The 25,209-nt window shown below is 47.0% G+C and overlaps 2 protein-coding genes across 5 annotated transcripts in view; both read left to right on the top strand.

Moving 5' to 3' along the window:
- Positions 1–15,235, top strand: part of wnk3 (WNK lysine deficient protein kinase 3) — a 37,565-nt gene extending 22,330 nt beyond the window's left edge. The window contains exons 10-26 of one of the 4 annotated variants that reach the window (XM_030356521.1): positions 130–248; positions 369–569; positions 906–5,003; positions 5,305–5,348; positions 5,568–5,703; positions 5,798–5,914; positions 6,018–6,119; positions 6,203–6,248; positions 6,352–6,489; positions 6,625–8,813; positions 9,120–9,372; positions 10,806–10,888; positions 10,993–11,333; positions 11,812–12,047; positions 12,202–12,297; positions 12,392–12,549; positions 12,630–15,235. In XM_030356521.1, coding sequence (XP_030212381.1) covers positions 130–248; positions 369–569; positions 906–5,003; positions 5,305–5,348; positions 5,568–5,703; positions 5,798–5,914; positions 6,018–6,119; positions 6,203–6,248; positions 6,352–6,489; positions 6,625–8,813; positions 9,120–9,372; positions 10,806–10,888; positions 10,993–11,333; positions 11,812–12,047; positions 12,202–12,297; positions 12,392–12,549; positions 12,630–13,232 — 8,960 coding nt within the window. In that variant the 3' untranslated portion in view covers positions 13,233–15,235. The remainder of the gene's footprint in view (positions 1–129; positions 249–368; positions 570–905; positions 5,004–5,304; positions 5,349–5,567; positions 5,704–5,797; positions 5,915–6,017; positions 6,120–6,202; positions 6,249–6,351; positions 6,490–6,624; positions 8,814–9,119; positions 9,373–10,805; positions 10,889–10,992; positions 11,334–11,811; positions 12,048–12,201; positions 12,298–12,391; positions 12,550–12,629) is intronic. The other 3 variants (XM_030356531.1, XM_030356541.1, XM_030356549.1) reach the window with 3 other exon arrangements.
- Positions 15,236–15,923: 688 nt separating this feature from the next.
- Positions 15,924–25,002, top strand: phf8 (PHD finger protein 8). The gene is given in 25 exon segments (XM_030356568.1): positions 15,924–16,236; positions 16,853–17,173; positions 17,491–17,576; positions 17,702–17,828; positions 18,017–18,177; positions 18,403–18,544; positions 18,730–18,766; positions 18,768–18,815; positions 18,817–18,843; positions 18,846–18,920; positions 19,028–19,190; positions 19,570–19,657; positions 19,750–19,856; positions 19,995–20,086; positions 20,223–20,312; positions 20,431–20,709; positions 21,078–21,160; positions 21,274–21,446; positions 21,619–21,704; positions 21,837–21,955; positions 22,144–22,487; positions 22,635–22,730; positions 22,819–22,928; positions 23,018–23,384; positions 23,475–25,002. Coding segments are annotated over 24 exon segments (3,090 nt in total). The 5' UTR covers positions 15,924–16,236; positions 16,853–17,075; the 3' UTR covers positions 23,567–25,002.
- Positions 25,003–25,209: the final 207 nt, after the last annotated feature.

Here is a 25,209-nt window from a genome sequence, read left to right as displayed (position 1 = left end):
TGTAGATCGTGAGTGGAGGAAGACTGATAACATTTTCAAGATTGTCTCTTCGTTGTGTGTAAATGACGAGTATAGTGATTGTAAATATGGTATTTGTTTGCTGTGTATTTTATCTTTGACTTTGTCCAGAAGGTGAAACCATTGGATCAGCCAGTTGTGAATCATATGCAAGTGACCAGAGCCATGTCTACTCCCATCAAGGAGAGTCCTACGCCCACTCCCACCCTAGCTACGCCTCCACTGCTTCCGTAAGTCTGTGGACTCCTTCACCACATACTAACTTCAAAAAAGGGTTAGGGTTACCCTAACCCTAACCCTATTAAAAAATAATTATTGTAAATATCATGTTTTCTTCTCCTGCGTTATAGAGTACTGGGATGACTTCTCATCCCGGAATGCTCCCCATTGGTCAGAGTGGAGGTGTTCCAAATGTGCCTATTGGTCAGAGCGGTGGCATCTCCGGCCTGTCCATTGGCCAGAGTGGAGGGGCATCTCTTGGCCAGACATTTATTCAACCTGCAAGCATGGCAACACAGGTCTTACCCAGTGTAACGCAACAATACTCTCAGGTTAATTTACCCACTTGTTCAATGTTGCATACTTGATTTGCATGATAGATGATGAAAGAGAAATTTCTAAAATGGGTTGATTTTCAAGTACCACAATATTAAAATTGTATTCCCTTAAATAACCCATTAACACAATTACAAATCCTTGTTGTAACGGAATTGGGATGGGTGCCAGATGCTTACTTTATCCTGTAATAATTAGAAATGCCTTGATAATTACTGACCCTTGCCAAAGCTTACTTGTACCTAATTCTTCTACCACTGTCTTTTCCTCTACCCCTTGTCTCTTACAACACCATTCATCTTACTGCCATTACCACTGAAAAAAAACCATAGCCATACATTTCAGATGGGTCCCAGATTGCCAATTCCAATGCATTGGCCCCCTCCCAGTCATATATGCCCCCCATCTCGCAACAAGCGCCCCTTAATATGCTGGCTACCTCCCTCTCGGCTGGTGATCCTACTGGACTAGCAGGGGGCATGGTGCCCCTCGCTCAGCAGACCCAGCCCACTGCCACTCCTATGCAGCCCCCTGACATCATCCCTCAGGCAGCACAACAGCAAGCGCAGCCTGTCATGATCTCTCAGCCGGCCATTGTCCAACAACAACAGACAGGGATGGAGCCACACACCACCAGCGTACAGCAGCAACACCAAATGGAGGTCCATGCCGCTCTGCTTCAACAGAAGCATGCTAGCGCTGCTCAGCAGCCTCAGCTAGCCACTGAAACGCTGATGGCTGACCAGCGGCAGCAGAGCCTTTCCACCACGGCCACCCATCAACATCCACCTGAGCTTCAGCAGCACATGTACGTACAGCAAGCCATACCTCCGCAAACCCCTCAACAGACAGTTTTGGCAACACAGCCAGGCATGGAACAACAGCGGCAACAGGTGTTGTCATTTACCCAGCCGGCAGAGCTGCTTCACATGGATCAACATGGACAGACCCTGCTACAACAGCAACAGCAACAACAGCTTCAACAACAGCAACAACAACAACATCAACAACAGCTTCAACAACAACAGCTTCAACAACAGAATAATCAACAACACATACAGCATCAACAACAACAACACCCACAACAGTACCAACAACAGCATCAACTGCAGAACCAACAACAGCAGCAACTACAGCAACAACTACAGCACCAACAGCAGAACCAACAACAACCGCAACTACAGCAACAACCACAGCATCAACAGCAACAACCACAGCATCAACAACAGCAACAGCTTCAATCACAGCAGCAGCAACAACAACAGCAACAACTACAACAGCAGCTTCAACAAAAACAAAATCATCAACAACAACTGCTACAACACCTTCAACAACAGCAAACCATTTCAATGCAGCAACAGATACCGCAGCAACAGCAAGTGGAATTTCAACAACAACAGCAACAACAACAGAACCAACACCAAGCTTTACTACTGGAGCAACATGCATGCATCCAACAGCAACATCAAGCCCAACAACAACAAGCCCAACAACAACAGCAACAACAAGCCCAACAACAACAGCAACAACAAGCCCAACAACAACAAGCCCAACAACAACAGCAACAACAAGCCCAACAGCAACCATCCCAACAACAGCAACAACAAGCCCAACAGCAACCATCCCAACAACAGCAACAACAAGCCCAACAACAACAACAACAACAAAAGCAACAACAGCAACAACAGCAACAACAACAGTTGGAGCAGCAACAAGTACTTATTCAAAAACAATTACTGGAGCAACAGCAGGCCCTTCTGCACCAGCGGCAGCAAGAGCAGCAGCCCAAACAATCGTTGCTACCGCAACAACAATCCTTGCTGCAGCAGCAACCACAAGATCAGCAACAGCAAGCCATCTTACAACAACAGCTGGAGCAACATCAACAGCAAGTGATTTTACAGCAACAACAACTACATCTTGAGCAGAAGCAGTCAAACCAATTACAGCCGCAGCTTGACCAATCCCATCCGCATGTTCTAATGCAAACCCCTCAGCCTCAGTTGCATCCTCTGAATGAGCAACAGCAGCAGAGCCAGATGCAACAGCAAGTGGAACAACAGCATCAGCAAGCTCTACTGCAGCAACACCTGCAGCAGCAAGTTATTCTGCAACAACAGCATGCTCTCCTGCAGCAGCAACGCTTGGATCAACAACAAGCACAGCTCAAGCATCAGCTGGAAACACAGCAGCAGCAGGCTTTGTTACAACAGCAGCTAGAGAAACAACACCAACAAGCCCTGTTGAAACAACAGCAACAACAACAACAACAACCACAGCAACCACAAGCAGAGCCACTGCAACGGAATCAGCAGAATCAGATTCAAGAGCAACCTCAGCAACAGACTACCATTCAACAACTAGAGGCCGTCTCTCTCGAGCAACAGAGGGAGCAGCAGACTTTGATTCAACAGCCATTGACCGGCGTCCAGCAGGTGTGCCTCCCTCAGCAGAGTGTCCCTCAGTTCTCAGGGCCGAGCACAGGTCTCACCCAGGTGCAACAGCAGGCTGCACACGTACAGCAGCAGCAGAACGCCTACATGGCACAGCAGCACGCTAGCTCTGCAGCGGAGCCCATCGACTCTCAGGCAGCCGTCATGGAGGGCACCCTGCACCAAACTCAAATGATACCGCAGGCCCATCCGACACCTGTCCAGGCCACGAAACACCCCGCTCAGTCACTCGCTGCTGTGATGCAAGCTCAAGTCCCGGCCCAGCAGCGACAGAGTGACCTCCTGCCCAATAGCATAGCCCAGGTCCCAGTCCAGTTCCAGACCATGGCCGCCCACCCGGCACCGCAGCCTCGATCAATGATGGAAGCCCCAGTCCCTCTTCAGGTGGTGACTTCCATCCAGGGCCAGCCGCCATCGGCCCAGACTCAGCAACTTCACTTGCAGGCCACACTTCCGATGGCTGCCACAATGACGCCGGGCGAGGCGGCGGCTCAGCCTTTAATCCGCCTACAGCCCCTGCATCCGGTGATGCAGAGTCAGCCTCAGCCACCACAAGGCCAAATACCAACTGACGCAACCATGATGGCTCAGCAGAACCAAGCCCCCATTCAGTCCCCGCCGGCTGTTGCCATGGCTCCCTGTCAGGTTCAACCTAACATACCAGCACAACAGACTGGCCAAATTTCAGGAATGTTACAGGCCCAGCTGCAGCCATCTGGCCAGGTGCAGGTTCAGGCTCCCACCGGCATTTTGGCGCCCCAGTATAATCAAGCCCTTCAGGCAGCGATGCCCTCAATACACCAGGACATCGTTCCACAACAGCAGCAGCCCTCTGTACTGCAGCATCAGCAGATGATTCTGTCTCCTGGCGCCATTGGAAGTGTTGGAGCAGGCATGGCTGTCAGTTGCTCCATGGTCGACCCCATATCCTTTACATCTGCTCTTCCTCCTGTACAGCAGACGGGGCAAGCATACGTTGCTAGTCAAACAATTCAACAGCCAGCGGTTCAGAGCCAGCAGCAGTTGACGGGAAATATAGCCGTGTCTTCCGTCACCCACTCTTTACCCCAGCCGGCAACTATTCAACCTACTGGGCAGTACCAACAACCACTGCAGACGCTACCACAAATGCAAAATCAGCAACAACAAATGCAGCAACAGCAACAAATGCAACAGCAACAACAAATGCAACAACAACAAATGCAACAGCAACAAATGCATCAGCAACAGATGCAACAGCAACCAATGCAACAGCAACCAATGCAACAACAGCAGCAGCCACAACCGCCACTTCCATTTCACCAGACGCACCAGGCCCTTCTCGGTCCAGCCTCCATACAGCAACCGCTCCTCCTTCAGCAGCAAGCCCTGGATCCGAGTCAGCTGCCCCCACAGCCTCACGCGGCTCCCCAGCTGCTAACCCAGTACTCTGCCCAGATCATCTCAAAGGGCCCAGCCCAGCCGCAGTCCCCGCCCCAGGCGCTCCCGCTGTACAGTCAGATCGTCGCAGGGCAACCCCCGTCGTCCGTGCAGAGGACGCTGCCCGCCGACACACAAACCCAGACCGGCATGCAGGCCCAGGCTCAGACGCACACACAGACGCACGTCCAGACACAGGCCCACCCTCACGCACAGATCCAACCGGCCAACCCCTCTTTCGTGGCAGAGCAGGCTGCTCTTCCCCATGCCGCCTTTCCCCTCCAACAGATGCCCCCCAGTCCCACTCATACCTCCTACCCGCCAGCATCGCTAGCCACCCTCTCCCAGCTGCCCTCCCTCCACGCTCTGGCTGGCCAAGTTCCTCCAGAGCTCACCTCGCCCCCACCAGGGGGGCCGAGCACCTTACCCGGATGGGCTGACGTCCCCACCTCCCCTCCTCCTGTCGCACCTGTCCAGTTGCTTGACTCTAATGTCCCCTTGCTGTCCCAAACCTCGCTGCAAGACTGTGACCCTCCTCCATTGCTGGGCATAGCTCAGGTACAGGCCACAAGACCCACTGGGTTGTTACCTCACAACATTGTCTTCAGTTAGTTTTCTAATAGTGATTTGGTTTCCTTTTTTATCTGATATTCTCCAGCACTAATTCACGTGACAAAATTAACGTAATATTCTATTTTTCGATATTACTACAAAATTACAAACATTTCATTAGCTTAACTAACCAATTCAACAATGGATTTATATTCAATGATTTTATTTGAATTTCCTTGATTTATCCTACTAATGTTTTATTGTATTGCCTCTGTGCCTTTGATCTCCATTCCCCTGGATTCTACAGGAAAGTCCCCATCTATCAGGCACAGAATACCACTCTTCAACAGGGTATGTGTTGAAAACACAGTTTGTCATTAGAGCTGAAAATCACATTACATTTGTTATAGTAGATACAGTATGCTATTCACAGCCATTTAACTAGACCAGGCTCTAGCAGACACATAGGGGATTGTGAATAGTAAGCATCCATTACGACATGGAATAGCCTCACAGCTATTTTTGCATCTGTACTGCATACTGTCATAATGCATATAATCTGACCTACAGATCTGCTCCACCGAACGGAGAAGAGATGCTGCAGCTCCTGGCCAATGGGAAGCTCGAAAAACTCAAGTCTCAAAGGCGATCTTCTGGCCAGAAGCCTGAGAAATGCTCCCTCCAGTTTCAGCTGAGCATGCTGCAGGTGGGTTGGACCCTAAGCAATCGGATATGCGTGTGGGTGAGTTGCGTAATTCATTCATCCTGGTTCTGTAATTAATTCTTCATGTCGCCCGTAGGTTTCCAGCAGTGGTGACAATATGGTTGAATGCCAGTTGGAGACCCATAGCAACAAGATGGTGACATACAAGTTTGACATTGAAGGGGATGCACCCGAGGACATTGCGGATTATATGGTAGAATACACATATGCATTTGCAGTTATCAGTCAACAGTATTTATTGAATTGAGTAGCTTGTTTGCATATCATCAAGTAACTGCTTCATTATGTTTGTTTAGGTGGAGGAAGACTTTGTCCTTGAATCTGAGAAAGAGAAGTTTGTGGAGCAGTTGAGGGCCATAGTTAAGAAAGCCCAGGAAATTCTTCAAACAAAGTCACAGGTATGTTCTTATTGAAACACACAATTTTTGTTTCCTTTCCTTTCCTTCCTTAAATAAATTACAACATTTTCATCTCTTTTTAGACGGGATCTTTTGAGCATCAATCGAGCACTCCCACTGGTTCTGCAGGTGAGTTTTCAAAGCTGTATTTATTTTGTCTTACACTAAAGACATTAAAGAGAACAGACATTTCCTTTGAGAGTCTGCTAACTCCATGTCTGCCAACCTACAGATTCAGTTCCCCAGTCCTCCCCAGTGGGGCGTTGGCGCTTCTTTATCAACCAGACCATTCGCCACAGAGACTCAAACCAGGGAGCCATCACACCGCCCCCTACTGGAGAGATACGATTACCTCAGTCCCCAGAGAAAGGTAAGCCCTTCTGCGTAACATGTAAAGATATGGCGCTAAATTAACTCAGTTAATAAGCAAGCGGCCTAACAAAAACTAATCTATCCCTGCCTCCTCCCCCCTACCCCTCCCCCATTCTCTTTATGGTGGCTGCAGAGTTTGAAAGATCTCAGAGGTCAGAGCCTTCCATCGCAATGGTCTCTCCCTCCTCCCCCGCCCATTACGCTGCTTCCCCCCCCACCTCCGCTGCCTCCGCCCCGGCCTCCATGTCCGCCCCCCCCACCGCCGCCGCTGTTCACGCTGCCACCACTCCCACCTCGGACAGCATCTCCGCCCCGGCTTCTACCCTAACCAGCCTGGCCGCAGCGCCTTCGGCCCCTTCTGCACCCCCGACCGGTCTGGAGCTACTGGTCCTCACCTCGGTCGCCGGCCCTTCCTCCTCACCGTTACCGTCTTCCGCGTCCAACCTGAAAGCCGCCGCCGCTGTGCCCGCCTCCTCCGCTGCCCCCGTCCCCGACGTCCTCTCACCTCACGGCTCTAGCGGAAGCTCCGTTCCAGCTGCAAACTACGGGGAGACGGGACTGGCGGCCCCGGGCCAGCACGCGTCCGGAGGAGATCACTCCACCTCGGTTGACCCTCGTCCTCTTCCCCCCGTTCTCGCCGCCGCTGCGGTCACCTCCCCCCCAGTCAGCCAGGTGATGCAGGAGCAGCACCAGCAGCAGCAGCAGATGTTGGCGCAGATGGCCCAGCCAGCGCCGCCCAAAACCCAGCCGCAGCCGCCGACGCACCTTGCCCTGCATCAGGTGCCGCAGCAGATACTGCAGCAGGTGTCGCCGGCGCCGACGACGCCGCAGCTTCAAGGCTTACAACGCCAAGCCCTGCAGCTTCAGCAGCTACCAATGGTGCCGCAGATGCAGCAGGTCTTACCGCCACAACCGCAGCCAATACAACAGCAGATCTACCAAGAGCAATTCAAAATACCACAGGAGCAAATACTGCAGCAGTCTTTCCAGGTGTTACAATTACAACAACCCCCGTTACAGCAGCAACATCCCAGCCAGACTGAGCCAGTGGTGCAGCAGCCAGTCAACCCTCAAATTGCTCAAATGCCGCCAGCGGAATTGCACTCGGCGGCGCAGCATGTGACTGGTCAACAGCAAACTCCACAGTACAGCACGCAGGTGCTACAGCAGCCCGCAGTGCAGCAGCTACCATCTACCCCAGTGGCAGCAGTGTCTCTGCAGCAGGCCCAGGCCGACCCCCTGCAGCAACACCTAGCGCTGCAGCAGACAATGCAGCTGCAGCAACAGCAAAGGCTCCAACAACAGCAACAGTTGCTGATGTACGCTGCCTCAGTGCAGCCCGACCCGGTGCAGACACTTCCCCAGTCGGTCAGTCAGCAGTTTGTCCCGCAGCAGAGGGCGCAGCCTTCCAATGCCAGCTACGTCCAGCCAAACACGCTTCCACCACCGCCAACAGCGCAGGTCCCCGTGGAGCAGCTGCAGCAGCCCCTGCAGCCACAGCAGCCGGTCCACATGCAGCATGAGTCAGTGAAGGCCGGGGACCCGCCCCAGCAGGAGGACCCCCTGCCCAAGCAGCCCTTGTCGCAGCAGTCAGAGTCTGAACTCTCCGTGGGGGAGGCCGGAATCACGGAGGAACCGGCGGGGAGCCTGGGCCACTTCCAGCCTGCCTCGGACTCCTCTCTGCCTCCTCTGGCTCCTCTGCCTCTGAGCACGACCGAAGCACCGCCCGCCTCCCTCTCCCTCACCCTCACACCCTCGCCCGCCCAGCCCTCCTCCGTGGTCGAGTCCGACAGCGAGGGTCCGCCCAAAATGGAGTTTGTGGACAACCGCATCAAGACGCTGGACGAGAAGCTGCGCAACCTGCTGTACCAGGAGCACAGTGGGGCGGCGGCACCGGGGGCAGGGGGCGGGGCTGTGGCCCCCAGCCCACCTCCAGTATCTCAGACCGCAGCTTCCACCGCGTCCACTGGTGGGGACGAGACTTTGGAGCTCTCCACGTTCCAACCCCTGTCCGGTCACCTGCCAGGCTCCTCCTCAGACACCTCCCCTCAATCCTCCTCCTCCACCAGCTCCACCTCCTCCTCCTCCTCGTCCACGACCTCCCGCTCCTCGTCCACCTCCCCAGAGCCCGAGGCGCAGAGGGCAGAGGAGGAGGTGGGTGCGTCGGAGCGGCCGCAGATAGACCAAGCTCTGCCCTCTGGCTCTGGCTCTGGCTCTGGGTCAGGGTCTGCCGCCCCGCCACCCTCCTCCCTCCTGATGCCCCAGCAGGAAGACTCTGTCGAGCCCCAGCGCCAACCTGTCCCCGGAGAACCTACTGTACTCGTAAGTTTCATTCATTAGTTTAGAGACGGACAAAAAACGGATCGAGTCCTCTCCGTCAAGTAGCAAGTTGCACCACCAACTTTCAACTCTCCAGTACAACAAGCTTTATTATTCCCCGTTATTTCTCTGATAATTATTTATCAATATTTGTAGGAAATTCCATTTCATCAAATTATTCATCAAACAACCTTGCAGAGGACATTAGGCATTGAGTTCTAGAGATCCATAGTAAATCACTAATGCCCCACTAACTGTCATTGCGCCTTATTCCCCATTCCTTTTCCCGATCCCACCGGGGGTCTCTAGGCTGTCTCCCCACACTCAGACACCAGTGCCCACGGAGAGGCGTCCGCGGCCCCAAAACAGCAAGCCATCCCTCTGCGGCACGGACTGCAGCAGCAGCAGCAAAATGCAGGAGGTGGATATTTTGGCCTAAACCTGACATGTCCTAGTATCAGAAATCCTGTTAGCAAGAAATCCTGGACTCGCAAATTCAAAAGCTGGGCATGCAAACTGCGCCACTCCGCCAGCTTGTTCAAGAAGCCCAGAGTCCAGCAAGGTAGCGTCTTCTTAGAGGCTGATCAAAAGAGCGAGAGACTGAGCGATTGAGAGATTGAGACTGAGAGATTGAGAGAGAGAGACTGAAAGAAAGAGAGTGAGAGAATTGGGATGCTGAGGCATGATGTAAAACCTAATGTCTAGTTCTAGTTGTAACATAGTACTACCTTAACTCCTTAGATTGTATCTTAGATGATAATTAATAATTGTTAATAGATACATGTTTTGCCTTCTGCTAATGTGACCCTGTAGTCCACTGTAGAGCTTTGATATCACTACATACATGGCTGTTCTTTCTTTGCTATGATTTAATTCCTTTATAACTAAATCTCATTTTCTCGGCAATCCTTTCTTTTTCGCATGCATTTCTCCCCGAGGGGACGAGAGCAGAGGGGAGTAGGAGAGGGTGGGAGGGTGTAGATGGAGGCGACACCCACGGCTCATACCAAAGCCCCCCTCCCGTGCACAGGATTGACCTCTACATGATTCACCAGCACCACCCCATCCAGCCACACACAAACCCACCCCAACGCACCACCAATCAACTCACTCTGCTCACCACATCGCTTGTAGTGTCCACCAGCACGCAAGCAGAGCCATAACATCATGGGGCCACGGGTTCAAAGGGCAATGACATCTGTGCTACTACACAGATGTAGAAGCTTCCTTCTATATTGTGTGACGTGAACAATACCAAATCAACCATTAATGGGAGATTTGGTGAGAACTAACTGAACAGCTTAACTCTATGGCAGTTGTTATTATAGTATGTAGGCATTATGTCAATCAACTTTATGTATGTGATATCCCAACTAGGGTTAAAAGACATAACACATAAAGGATTATCACCGTTGATGAGACTACAGGTTATCAACACGGATGTCTCCTACCTCTGTGGAAACGATTGTAAGTCAGTGAAAATGAAAGAGTGGATGTGAGGGTGGGCGGGAATTCAATCTTCTTGAATTGGACATGCATCTGCCATACCATGGTTACGTTCCATTTCCTTTAAGTCCCTTTTTGTTTCCATTTCACGTGTGTTTACCCCTCCTCACAATGCTTTAACATGTTTGCTTCGAGCATGCGATTAACAGGACTGCGCGCTTTCACACATTGTTTGACTTATGTTTGAATTCTGCTGCAATATTCAACATTCAATGCAACGGTCTTCTCATAGTCCTGCATGTAAGATGCATAAGGCGCAGGGTTGATAATAATGTGGTGTGGTGTTGGTGAGTGATTTTTAATGCTCTACTTCTGTGTCTGTGTGTTAATGTGTCTCTCTGTCACTCTATATATCTTCATGGGTGTATATCGTCTGTTTGTACTGTTTGAATGCCTTGGTCTGTGTCTTCCCTGTCCATGGCCCATGTCTTTATACCTCTGTTTTCTCTGTGGCCGCCCTCCTTGTTTGTCATATGCCTCCATTGTCAGATGGGAAAGACGGTCATCCGCTCACAGAGGTAAAGGAAGATGTGCCACTCAATCCGACAGTGTCCCGTAAAGGCCGATTTCAGGTGGGGAACGCACTTCTCTCCCCCTTAGACATATATAAAACGATAAGTTCCAACAGGCGAGACGACTGCAGCACTTACACCTGCCCATCGTTCTTTACCTCCAGGTGACTCCAGTGCCTCAGCCTCCCGAACCCTCCCCTCCCAAGGAGCAGGCCCAAAGCCTGAGGAGCAGCCACAGGAAAGTGGGGCGCTTCTCAGTGACCCAGGCCGAGGCCGCCAAGAGAGAGGAGGCACACACGGACAGCTCCCCCGTCTCGCCCGACCTGGAGCGAGAGAGGAGGAAGGCCAGGGGGAAGGAGGGGGAGGAAGGGAAGAGGACACCTGCGCTGAGCCACCCGCCCCGAGGACACAGCCACGGACACTCCCCCCTGGGCAGCAGCGACGACGAGGAGAGTGAGATGGAGGATGAGGAGCTGAGGAAGGAGCTGCACCGGCTCCGAGAGAAGTGAGAGCACAATGGAGGGCAATTGAGGCTAAGATATCCTCCATCCATCCTATATAATCATGTTTAACTACACCCATGTTTATTCATAGCGTTTTTGGTCGTTTTCTTTAATTTAATTTGTCCTCTTTCTCCCCCCTGTGGATTTCTATCGCTATCGTATATGGTAACTTGATGTTGAGGTCCTGAATAATTCATAGCTACTTCCGCTGATTTGGCATTTGGAGGGTGAATACATTAAAAACAGAAGTTCAGCATAAATAATATTTTGAAAAAGAAAAAAACGAATTAAAGAATACATTATGTTATTGTCGAAATAACAGCATAAATTATTCAATGTTGATATTTTATTAATCTCTATATTAGATTACGTATCAATATATCCCAGGCTTTCCATTATACAACACTAGCGATTACACAGCTTACCCTATTCCCATAAACCGGACATCACCACCCTGACATTCCAACTCATGCGTTCCAGGCACATAAAGGAGGTGGTGTCGCTCCAGGCCCAGCAGAACAGAGAGCTGCAGGGTCTCTACCAGCAGCTGCGCTCCATCAAAGATCACAGGCACACCCTGCCTCTCCCGCTGCCGCGAACGCCCCCTCTTCCCATGACGCCCACATCCCTGTCTCCCCGCAGGCCCCGGCCAAACAAGGTCAAGCTCCGGCCCCGGCCTCATTCTCACTTGGACAACAATGGAGTCGCATCCCCTGGTAACCGTTGCTTTTCCACATATTCCATATATCCCCCCCATCTCCCAACTCTCCTCCTCCCAACAACAACAACCCCAATTCATGTCATACTCTTACTCGCTCTGAGCTCTTGATACCTTCTGACCTTCCGTTTTATGTGTGACTCTTTGTTCAGGGGTCCAGCAGTCAAGCAGTTACTCTGGTGGGGAACACAGCCGCTTGCCTCCGTACCGCCACCCTGAAAGCACCACCTCGCTATCAGCCAAAAGAGGTATGGGTTTGTTCTCTTCACGCAAACAAGGAGTTACCGGCGCTCAACGTCAACAATGCTCACCGGAAAGCTGCCTCCTGCTTTGTTTCCACAGATCACAGCCCCCCTAGGAAGAGCACATTTACAGACGAGCTGCACAAACTGGTGGACGATTGGACAAAGGAGGCGGTGGGTCCCGCCCCTCCCAAGCCATCGCTCAATCAGATCAAACAGATCCAGCAGGGGCAGGAACTCTGGGGCCAACCGGCGGAGGTAAAGCCCGGCGCAACATGCACTTCCTCTACTTCAGCCAAGTCAACCGCCCCCTGATAACATGTGTGATTGTTGCACAGGTGGCTCCCCCCTGCTGGTTTCCAGTAGCACCTCTAAACCCCCAGTCATCCCCAGCCCCGTCGAGCCTGCCCGGGGCTGCCCCGTCACACTACACAGGAGGAGGTGGAGGAGGAGGAGGAGGAGGAGGTGGAGTAGGAGGAGGAGGAGCAGGAGGAGCGTGCCGTACCTTGCGCTCCCCCGGGGCAACACCGCCTACACACCTGTCTCCAGTGCCCCAGCTGCAGCCCAGTGTGCACCTCCACCAGTCGCTCCAGCAGATGTCCTATCAGCAGCCCCCGCTCCGCCAGCAGCTCCCCCAGCCTCGGGTCCAGAGTCCCCTGCAGACCCAGTCTCAGCCAATGCAGAGCCAAGCCCCGGCCAGCGCCACTCACCTGCCACCTCAAACCCAGCCACTGTTGCCTTCCCAGAAGCCCGCCTCGACCGTGCCCCCCTCTGCACCCACAGACAGCAGCACTGTGACCGGGGCCACGTTCTGCTCCTGCTCCTCCTCTTCCTCCTCCTCCTGTTGCTCCTCCTCCTCCTGCTCTACCGCTCCTCTGCCTTCCAGTGCCAAACTACACCCAGCGCCCCCCGCCACCCCCCTCCCCCTGGGACAGCCCTGAAGCCCCCGAGAGGGCTTTGGGCAAGGACTGGGTGACGGGGCCAGGGTTGAGACTTTTGAAGGGTATTCTAAAGATTGGATATGAAATTGAGGATGTGGAAGAGTGGATGAGAGAAGGACGAGTGTTGATGTAGTTATGGTGGGAAGGGGGTGTGAATGTGAAAGATGGTTACTGTATGTACACTACAGACAGGGCCACTGTGGCTGTGGATTTATGAATAATGTTGTGTTTGGCTGTTAAGTTGTATAAATTCTGCAATGTGTGTGTGCATTTGTGAGTGTGAGTGTGTTTGTGCTTCTATGTATGTACTGTACAAGGGCATAACCCCCCACCCCCCCCGCCCCTTTGTATTTGTGACACAAATTAATTATCTTTCCTTTCATACGGTTGAACCTGAACTCTATTTGAAAGAGACATGAAGGACACACAGGATTTTAACATCAATGACTTTTTCGTTATATTTCTTTGTCAAAGTTAGGGCAAAACAACAATTTTAAAAGTGCAATTAGTAACTGTCTAAATTGATCATTGTGCATTTGATTTATTTGTCTGTATGACATAAAATATTTTCTAGAAGCAACTTAACAGATGAGGATTAAAGAACAGACCATTAAAATGATGGAATAAAGCACAAAGTGTTTCCATGGGCCGAAAGCGTAAACACAGTTGCGTCGAAAGCATGTTACACAGTAAAGCATGGTCATGTTATCTGGCTACCATCGCAACCATGATGCCATCAGCGCACTGTTTTAAGTGTAGTGCATGGACACGGCATGTTAGCTTCTAATACCTCGAAACAGCAATGGGTTTGTAGCAGATTTAATTGAACGGATTCACTGATTGATAGTCTGTGTCCTTCATTTTAGTATTATTAGCGGGATATTGACAAGCTCAGAAGTTCTGCCAAGTCTTTGCTTCACATTTTATTGTTTGGGAGGACTTTAAAGTTCCTGCACTGCATCCATTACATTACTACTTTGCATGACCTTTTGGCTACCTTGAGTGGATCTTTGCGCACCTACACTTTGATTTAGGTAGTATGCTCACTACTAATTAATTCATACATGTTTATGAGGTGGGGCACGAAAGAGAAAAAAACTGCCAAATGATTATTAAATGGAAAAAACATGATTTCTTTCCGATATTGCCTTTTAAATTGACTACATTATTGTGTGAGAATGTGTATTTTTTTCTGTGTGGCAAAGCTTTGTTACCGTTGCACTGCGTCATAAATGGCACCCATTTTGCTTTTATTCGGAGCGGCCTGTACGCAATGTACGCAAGACCGGTGAGGACTTTTACACCTGTAAAGTTTGACATTTTACAACTGTAAAGTTTAAAACTTTGTTGAACGTGGTATTATTATTTTAATGGTGAACTATTTTGTCTATGATCATAAGCTTTTTCACTGTGAATGACTATAAACTAGACTGGACCACGAAAGTGCAATCATGCACAGTACCCTAACTTGATCAAGAAGTGAACATATTTCTGAATTAACGTCAATGAAAAAACAGGGACATAGGCCTACATAATAATATAGCCAACTGATGTTCTATTTGACTTTCAGCGTTAAAGCTAAATAATGTATTGGCTATTGATGGTCAATCATTGATACATTTACTTGGTATAATGTATATATAATGGAGTAGTATATACATTTCTGTATTTATTGAAAATATCAATAGAGATATTCTGTTCTACAGCAATGAGTAGATTAGGATACAAAGGAGTCAAAAACATCCTACAAATTTGTAATTGGGAAAAGCAGTTTGTACAAGAGTTTATGGTTCAATTTGCATCACCTTTGCAGTAGTATTACCTGCAATTTAACGTATGGCTTCTAGTATTCATGTTGTTTTTGATACAACTCACATTTTCCACAGAAATGTAGTTCATTATTTATGTTGGATACTAACCTGTTGACTACTGCTACAGCTTTGACGATGATTCATGAATAAAATGGAACTTGCCAGGTCCTTGGAAGTGTTACCAAAATGTTACCTAAAAGAAAATTATTTTTGTATTTCGAAATGGGGTTGTATAAATTGTGTTATGATCAAATCAGAGGGTAAGTGAAACTAGAGAAGATTGGTTCTCTTTCTTGTCTAAATTAAACTCTTCTTGTGTCCTTCATTGGTTGGAGGCAGGGTGGGGTGATTCTAAACCCTCATTTGTAATTGTTAGTCTTCTAGGATATATTATTGGATTTTAACAATGTGTCACCCGAGAAGAACTTTCAATACAAAAAAGATGTGCATTGATAAATATCCAAAATATGTTTGTGGAGTCTCGAAATAACATGATTGAGAACCAACTATAAAATAATAAAAAGAAAGTAATGAACGTTGCCGGTAATTAGCATCTGTAAATTGTAACTAATTAAATTGCTGATTTTATTTATGTTTTGTAACTAATCAAAATAAATGATGTATAAACATCAAACTCTTCTGATTGTTTTATTAAATATCATAATCAGTCTGACAAACTAAACGTTTTATTTTATCATTCCTGAGCTGAATCAGTTAAATACATACATACAAGTATCTTATTGAAAATAAAATAAAAAACATACAGAATCATATGGTCTCTAGACGTGCGGATTATATAACGTTTTGCTTCTATCGTCCCGTAACGTTTTGTCTTCTTGAACGCACCTCAGTTTTCTACCAGTCGCAACTTTATTGTTCCTTCAATAACAGACAGCGAAGAAGAAACCGTTTACCGCTGTTGTCTTTGAAATGGCGTTGAAGCGTTATTATAGTAGTCCGTATTTCTGATGGTTGTGCTTGTTTAGGGGATTTGCTATATAATTTCCCCGGTAATTTTATATCAGAAATTTGAAATACACCATATTGTTCCTGAAGTTTGCTTCATAAAAATGTGCAGACGCTTGTTGTAGTTATCTTTTGCAGTGCTGAGCTAGGCCGCTTCTATCCCCGAGCTTGCTTACGGATTTCATCAGCTTTAAAGCTCTCGGCCTTGCCGCAACCTGGTTGCTTTGGTAAGTTGCTAACAACCGATTTATTTGTCTTTATTTTATGGGTTTTCAAAATGTTGGTTACCTTTTTACATCGAGAAAAGCCTTTTATTCATTATGCATGTTTTATTTGTTTCTTAATGTGAAAACAAGGATCTGTACAGCCCTTATTTTGACAACATAGCCCTTAGCTAATGTGTTAGCTCAGCGTTAGCCAGCTTTACCGCTAAACCGCTTTAACTCACAGCTCCATTATCCATTATAGTGTGTTTACAAATGGCAAGCCTCGTTAGCCTATAAGCTATTGAAACTTGTACTATGTAAACCATCTTTAATCAACATGTAGCCTTTTTTTCGTTCCCTCAGTCTGCAGTTACTTCTAAATGATGTTACATTAAAATGGAAATATTTTCCAAATTGTTTTTGTAATTAGGATTTTTTAGTGTAGACAGTATCAAGCTAGAATTAGCATCGATAACTTTTAGAGACGGATGCTACCTTTGGGACATCTTTGCTTAATTTGTTTGCGTAGAATCTATTATTTTTGCTTTATACATTATATTATTGCGTTTTAGACCCTGTTCTACCACTGGTGCTCCAAGATATTTATTTCTAATTTTCATTGTTTACTTTTTAACAGGGCTCCTGGTGGGCGACCAGTGTCATGCGTGTCAGGAACGATCATCTGGCAGGGATATGTCAGAAGCTCTACTCATTTCAGCATTATTACCCTTAATATAGAGCTACATTAAAACTCTTAATGTAGTTTGGACATTCGAACCTCTGCCTGTTGGATTGTACACTGACTGAAGTGGGCTCTTACCAGAGACTGCACTGAGATTGTTTTCATAGTGACATTCAGTATGGCATCAGTACCAGTATACTGTTTGTGTCGACTACCATATGATGTGACCCGGTTCATGATCGAATGTGACATTTGTCAAGACTGGTTCCATGGGAGGTGAGTCATGTTTATATTTTTATTCTTTTGTGATTTTGTCTTTGTCTTTGAGGTGGGCCATTAATAGTCACTGTTTGCTTTGTACCATTCCCCATACGTCGAATTATATCATCAAATCTTCTATTCTGTAAAGTTGTCAGTGATGCATACTGAATTGTATCCTAGCTCCATTGGTCAATTTGATGACTGTGTTTTTAGTGGAATTGTTATGACGTGGTCTGAGATGTGTTCCCTGATAATTGTATTTTTAATAAGATCTGCTCAGTTTGCTACTATCCCTATCTTGATGCTGGATCTACACATTGATTTCCTTGCAGCTGTGTTGGAGTGGAGGAGGATAAAGCAGCAGAGATTGACCTGTATCACTGCCCTAACTGTCAGATCACCCATGGGCCATCGATCAGTAAGTTATTAAAATGTGTGTCATTTTGATATTTCACTAATCATTGCTTTTGAAAGCCTCTCCAATTTTCTGTCTAGACCCAGCACTTCTGTTGTCAATGTGTTTCCCTCCGTTTCCACCGGCAGTGCGTAAGCGTCGTGGGGGAAATAAGCAGGCAGATGGGGGTGCTGTGGCAGGGAGAGATCCTACTCGGCCTGCGAAAACAGGCACCCCACAGTTTGTGAGGGAACTTCGGAGCCGCACTTTTCCAAGGTAAGCCCTGCACCCTCCCGTGTGGCGCCATGGCTGCTTGTTATTCTGACCTTCACCAAAAAAAAAACATGAGCTATTAAACATGAGCTGTTAATACACATTACCTTCTGTGTCTTTAAAAAGGGAATACACACATATTCAGCATACCCCAATCCCAATTTAATCAGTGCATGGTTTCCTTTATCCAGTGCGGATGAGGTGTTGCTGAAGCCCACTGGGGCCCAGCTGACGGTGGAGTTCCTTGAAGAGCGTTCCTTTAGTGTTCCTGTCATGGTGCTCCGGCGAGATGGCTTGGGCATGAACTTGCCTCCATCTTCCTTCGGCGTCAACGACGTAGAGCACTACATCGGTAAACCTCCTTCCTATTTAATTCCCTTTCTCCCTCTGGGTCATGCAGCCTTATTTAAAAACTTGTTCAACAAAGTGCATTTGTACTATTGACATTTTTCCCAATTGTTCAAAAGTAATTTTTTCCTCACTGAACAGAATTTGTGTTGAATGTGTAATTTGTTGAAAGAACACTACGCTACTTTTAGACGTATCTAATACATGGCGTTTTTTGTCCTCATTCTAGGTCCTGACAAAGAGATAGATGTGATTGACGTGTCTCGCCAGTCTGACATGAAAATGCGCTTGGAAGAGTTTGTGGAATATTACAACAGCCCCAACCGAGACAGAGTGCTCAATGTGATCAGCCTGGAGTTCTCAGAGACCAGGTGCACATTCTCATAGTTATACGCTCAGCCCTGTTCAATACCACGTCAGTAATCTAGCCTTATTCTACATGGACCCTACTGTATTTTATCAAAATAGAAAGTCATATTTATTTACTAAATAAGGCACACGTCTCCCATATTGGTTCGCGTAACACTTTGTTAAGAAAAGTCCATGTCTCTTATAGGCTCTCCAATTTGGTGGAAACTCCAAAGATCGTTAGGGAAACTGTCCTGGGTTGAAAACCTGTGGCCAGAGGAGTCTGTGTTTGACACGTCCGAACGTACAGAAGTACTGCCTGAATGGGGGTGAAGGGACAGCTACACAGACTTTCACATTGACTTTGGAGGAACTTCGGTCTGGTATCACGTTCTGAGGGTAAGCTACATGAGTTGACTTGTAGTGAGGTTTATGACTGAAACCGTTGTTCATAGTGGCCTTTAATCTAACTACATCCATCCAAACCTCTTTTTGTCTCTATGTAGGGCGAGAAGATATTTTACTTGATATCTCCAACTGCAGCCAATCTGGCCTTGTTTGAACGTTGGAGTTCCTCTTCGAATCAGAATGAGATGTTCTTTGGCGATCAAGTGGATATGTGCTACAAATGTTCGGTCAAACAAGGCAACACCCTCTTCATTCCAACAGGTAGACTCACAGTTTTCCTTCATCGGGTACTAGTATGGTGGCCAAATCACAATTTTAAGTACCAAATAGGAAACACGATAGCATATAAGAAATGGGGAAATGGGACCAGGTCATTATCGTAATGCTCAGCAATTATAAATGAATACACTTTAATCAATTAAAATTAAAATCCACAAAACTCTTAAAGTTGTTCCATGTCTATTTATTTCACACCTCTCTGATGAGTGATTTAAAGCCTATAGTTATCATGTTATACAAACGGCATTGCGATTCAAGTTTTTCAGACTCGCGGAAGCTGTCTTTTTTCCCCCTATATGTGTCTGCATCACTGGAGCTGTCAATCAGTTAGATTTACATATTTTCTGCATGTGTTTTTTAGGGTGGATTCATGCGGTTCTCACTCCAGTGGACTGTTTAGCTTTTGGAGGGAACTTTCTTCATAGTCTCAACATTGACATGCAGCTACGGTGAGTTCCCTCACACCGATCTCATTCAAGTGAATTGCTCATGCATTCAGGCACATACCTTAAAACATGTTTAACAAACCGTTTCTCCTCAGGGCATATGAGATAGAAAAGAGGTTGAGCACAGCAGATCTGTTTAGGTTCCCCAACTTTGAGACCGTGTGCTGGTATGTTGGCAAGCACCTCCTCGATACATTCAGAGGTAAGGTTTCTTACCTCTAGCCAGACGTGTTCAATTCATGCTTTCAAGACCTGTATTTCCTCAGCTTTTTTCATGAGAAGAAAAGTTTCAGAAAAGTTTCTGGTGATGTTACCAAACCAGTGGGGCTCCATTTGGCAGGTTTGAGGGAGAACCGCAGGCATCCTGCCACCTACCTGGTCCACGGAGCAAAGGCACTGAACAATGCTTTCCGCACCTGGACCCGCAAAGAGGTCAGGCGTAAACCCATCAACCACCTCACTCGGCTCACTCTCTACACATCTTTGAGTGAAGATCATATTATCGTACTGTCCAGTGATCAGAAGTTATTTAGATTTGTAATTTCGTTTTACCGATCTTCTTTCACAGGCAATAGCTGACCACGAAGTGGAAATTCCAGAGACCATCAAGACTCAGCAGTTAATAAAGGACCTAGCTAAAGAGATCCGCCTTGTCGAGGTACAAAGAAGCACCCTGGTAGATGTGGTGTGTGGCGTTCATATCATCGTTCCATTTTACACACTCCATATATTGTCGGTTTTCATTTGAATTATAACGGCAACATTTATTTTCAAAGGACATCTTTCAGCAAAACATTGGCCGGGCCGCTCCCCAATTCCCTGGGTCGCCGCTCTCTAAAGGTCCCGCTACCCCTTCCCAAAATCCCATCCGCTCTCCAGGAAAAAAGAGAGGGCCCAAAGCAAAGGATGGGGTAGGGGTTATGGGCTTGCCGGTAACCAAGAAGAAGAGTCAGAAAAGTCTGATCAAGGCAGAGGCTGGGGAACTGGATCTCCTGGAAATTCACACCAAACACACTCTTAAAAAGTTTAATCCCGGCAAATCCAAGAAAAACAAGGTATGGGATTATCTCCACCTTCTTTCAAGCTAGGGTAGGCAATTTGGAGAAGCCAGCCAGAGTAAGCTTGGTCTTTAAGTTATCCAACCTACGGCAGAGTGCCTGTAGGAAGCCGGGTTGGACGGTAGTTGGACAGATAAAAGTCAAAGATACCGTATTTTTTTTATGCTTTTAAAATAGCATTTGATTTTAATTAATTGCTTTCGGGATGTAAAGAAAAATTGAAAAAATAGGAAGAAAAAAAATTGCTTCTAAAATAAATTGCCTACTGTAGCTTTAATTTCTTTCTGAACAGCATGAGTTATTGATTGTGTTTGCCAATTGATTTGCTTACAACTGTATTTGTACTGTTTTTCTTTGGTCTCCAGCTGGAGTTGCCATTAGAGGAGTTTGAAGGGAAGCTTAATAAGAGCAAGCTGAAACTTGTACTGACCAATGGCAAAATTCAAGGGTAAGCGAAATGCACAACAGACACGTTGCTTCATTTGTTGACCCTGTGCTCCTTCGAAGGCGGGCTGAAAATGCTGACATTAGTCTCTTTTTTTTTTCCTTCTTCTTTTCAAGCTCCAAGAAGAAGGGCGGCAGTAACGGAGCTGGAGGTGCAGGGAACTTCCAACATGTGGCCATGGAGGGATCCAGCCTCTCTGACCTGGAGACGGAGGACGAGCTGCAGATCGACGAGACCCCGCCGCCACGCCGCAAGCCCACAGGGCCCAGCAAGAAGAAGAAACTTAGTGGTGAGAATTAACCTCCAAAAGAGGGGCCGGGTGACGGCTGTATAATTATGGACAACCGTGCAGCTTCGCTCCTCCATAATCTTTCTATTCACTGCAGAACACGAAGTTGTCTGCGCTATTGCTACGTTATAACACTCCAGAAACTCAAAATGAAAATGCTCCTTTTTATAAGGTCTTCCGAGGAAGCTTCCCCGAGCCAAGCCGTGCTCTGACCCCAACAGGATCAGGGAGCCTGGGGAGGTGGATTTTGACATTGAGGTAAGGATGCTCTGCATGTTCAACGGGACACGATGAATGCAATGTCATCTGCATGGTTATTTAAAGTTGTCTTCTTTATCATGGTTACCGCCATGCTAGAACCACGTTTGTTTGTTTGTTTGTTCATTAAAGGAGGACTACACAACAGATGAGGAAGCATTGGCTGCCCATGGAGTGAAGGGTGGAGCCGGAGGTATTCTGGACTTACTGAAGGCCAGTAAGCAAGTAGCGGGCCTGGACTCTGCACTCAGGTGAGATCTCTATGTTAGTGTTCAAATGTTTTACAGATTTAAGGCTTAAGTATATATTTTGAATCCAACAAATTGGGTGTGCTAAGCACTGCAGTCCTAATTAAAAACTACAATTGTAACGATTTTAGAAAGCATTGGTGTACTTTTTGATTGCTATCGGTAGGCTGATCCCCTCTTCTCTTTCTCAGTGAGGAAGCTCCAGCCTCTCCAAGCACACGGGAAGCCATCCAAGGCATGCTCTCCATGGCCAACCCTCCGTCCTCCTCCTCTTCATCCTCCTCCTCCTCGTCCTCGCCCATGTCCATCTCAGGAGGCCTGACGGAGGGTCTTGCCGTGGTGAAGGAGAAGGGGCGAAGGGCTGTGTGGGTGTCCGGCGGAAACAAAAAGAATTCAGGTAGTCCCGAGAAGAAACCCGCCATCCAGCAGCGTCCTGGGAAGCGGGCGATCAAGCGTCCGGCGCGGCACCTTAGCGACGAGGAAAGTCCGGACGAGCAGGAGACTCTCGGCACATGCTTTAAGGACTCTGACTACGGTGAGAGACATCATATGCACCTGCCAATGCCTTTTAAACACAGACCCCACACATGGACACGAAGCTGAACACGGAGGTCATCGACTGTATTTTCCTAAGATTCTTTCATTCTTTGAAGTAACTTGTGTGCCTGTCTTTTTCTCTTAGTTTACCCTTCGCTAGAGTCTGACGAGGAGGATCATGCCAACAAGGCCAAGATGAAACGGAAGAAAAACTGGGACGATACACCCTGGAGTCCAAAAGGTCTTCTGCATAGTTAATTCTGTAAAATGATAATGCATCTTAAAACCATAGTGGGGTTTTCTTTTAAACCCTTACTTTCCATTTGCAGCACGGGTGTTGCCCACCCTCCCGAAACAGGAGAGACCGGCCAGGGAGGGTGCGAGAGTAGCATCGGTGGAAACCGGTCTTGCAGCAGCGGCCGCTAAACTGGCACACCAGGTGGGTTTACGGAAATGTGAAGTTTTAATCCAACGAATCAGGGTGGAGTTTTGGGTGGTGAGGTTGATATGTAATTGTTTCGCTTGTAGGAGCAACAGAAACCCGCAAAGAGAAAGTACACCAAAAAGCAGCGGCCCCCACCTCCGGCACCGGCCCCGCCCCCTGCCCAACCGGAACCGGCTCCGCCCTCCCCGCCACAGGCTTCCTCCTCTGGACCCGAGTTCAGCCCCGACCGGAGGATGGACTACTACTCTGCCAGCTTGATGGATCACGAGTACACGGCAGGGCCCGGACCCTTCGGCCCGGGGGGCCCTCGGGGCACCGGGGCCATGGCTCCTGGGGTGTTCCTCACCTCCAGGAGGCCTTCGCTCTCCCCGCAGAACAGCAGCACTTACTCGCCCTCTGGCGCGTCCCCGGCAGGGCCGGCCAGTCAAAGCACTGCTGTAGCAGGACAAGGTAAGGGGAGCGCGTGAGAAACACACAACATGCTGGCATATCGCACTGAGGGCGTGTTTTCTCATTCCTCTTTTCCCTCTCTTAATTCAGCAGGGAAACGTCCAAGGAAAGGACTTGCAACTGCAAAACAGAGACTTGGAAAAATTCTGAAAATTCACCGCAATGGCAAACTTCTCTTGTAGGCGGTGCTGGTAATGTGGCCACACATTTGGTGGGGAAAATGAAGAAAAAATTACTTACAAGGACATACTGCCCGGACAGAATTCATTATATTTTTATTATAGGTTTTTATGATCATCGGTTTTCTCATCTTCCTCCATGCTTTTACTCTTCTATCCACAAATATAATGTTACAAAGACCCACTGAACACACTTTTCACCAGGCAACTTGACGGGTAAACCGCATCCTCCTAATGTTGGCAATAAAGACATTTTAGAAACTTGAAATTAATATAATATTGGAGTTAAATCTTCAATGTATCGTTTTTGAGTTGGGCTATAATAGTTTCTGTATTCAGGCAGCAGATATTCATGTTCTCTCATCTTTACTTAAATACTTGGACTTTTACTCTTTCTCGGTTCGTTCAAAATGTCCTAGCTTTCAGAAATGTTTTCTTCAGAAGTTCATAATGAATTGCAAGTTTGCCATAATAATGGAAAGTGTCGTGTAATTAGTTATACCATGTACGGTTCAGTAAGAATTATGTGATGAAGATTTGAAGAGACATAATGCTCTGTTGTAGAAATGTTTCGAGCATTCTATTTTAGGCGTGTTTCCTCAGTTTTCCCTGTTCATGAATGACACCCTATTTTACACATTTTTATATCATGGATCTGTTTTATTCCTTTAGAATTCCTTTGGAAAATGGCAATTTGCCCCTCTGCATAGTCACAATGCATTATTTAATTGATCACACGTTATTATGCTCAAGTTTGTATCCGATCATGCTGCAAGTTCAGATTGATACAAACTCATTTAAATATAGAATATTTTCTACATAGGCATGTTCTCAATTTTTTTGTATGCTTTTCCACTCTTAAGATGATCGTAACCTCAGTAAATTGGTTTATTATGCTTTTTAATGTTTCTTTAAGTCGATGTAAATATTTGTAATTTACCTAGATACTGAGTAAGCAGTACGATGTTAGAACACAGAGTTCTCATTAGCATCCCATCAGTTTAGCATGATGGATTTAGCCGTGTTGGAGTTGGGCTATCAACGAAATGTTGGTTGAGATGTAGATCTTACCATTCACAGTAGAAGTGAGGGCTATTGTCTGATGTGTAAATACGTATTGTAATTTAATTTCTTTTATAGTTAAAATGACTGTTGAAATCTTTTTAAAAATGACTTGTAAATGATGCATTGCTGTATTTGGAAACATATGAACCTGTTTTTTTTTTAACTTGTTTGCAGTAAATATGTCCTGCTTAGTTGGTCATGTTGTATTGTCAATGTTATAAGGGAGTTATTTTGTGCTGAAAAAATACCCTAGTTTGATCTGTTTGGTTATGTATTGTTGTTTATATTCACTCATGCTTCAACAAACTGTATGTTACACACAATGGTTTTTAAATATGACCCAAAACAGATAAACTATACTTTGGGAAAACTTACTGTTTAAAAATGATTTCTTTACATGAACCATTCCAAAATTGGTTGGTTTTTGAGGGACCGCTGCCTATTCATCAGATTTATTTATTTATTTGTATGATTCAAGCGTTTTGAAATGTCTCTACCCAACTTATTTTAACTCATTACATCTTGCAGTTAGAAATGTAAATGATTCACTTATTTAAATTGGTTATTTTGTTGTAGATAAA

The sequence above is a fragment of the Gadus morhua genome, chromosome 1 (genome assembly GCF_902167405.1).
Source record: "Gadus morhua chromosome 1, gadMor3.0, whole genome shotgun sequence".
Classification (NCBI taxonomy): domain Eukaryota; kingdom Metazoa; phylum Chordata; class Actinopteri; order Gadiformes; family Gadidae; genus Gadus; species Gadus morhua.
Note: the sequence above shows the minus strand (reverse complement) of the source record. Positions and strands in the feature narration are given on the sequence as shown.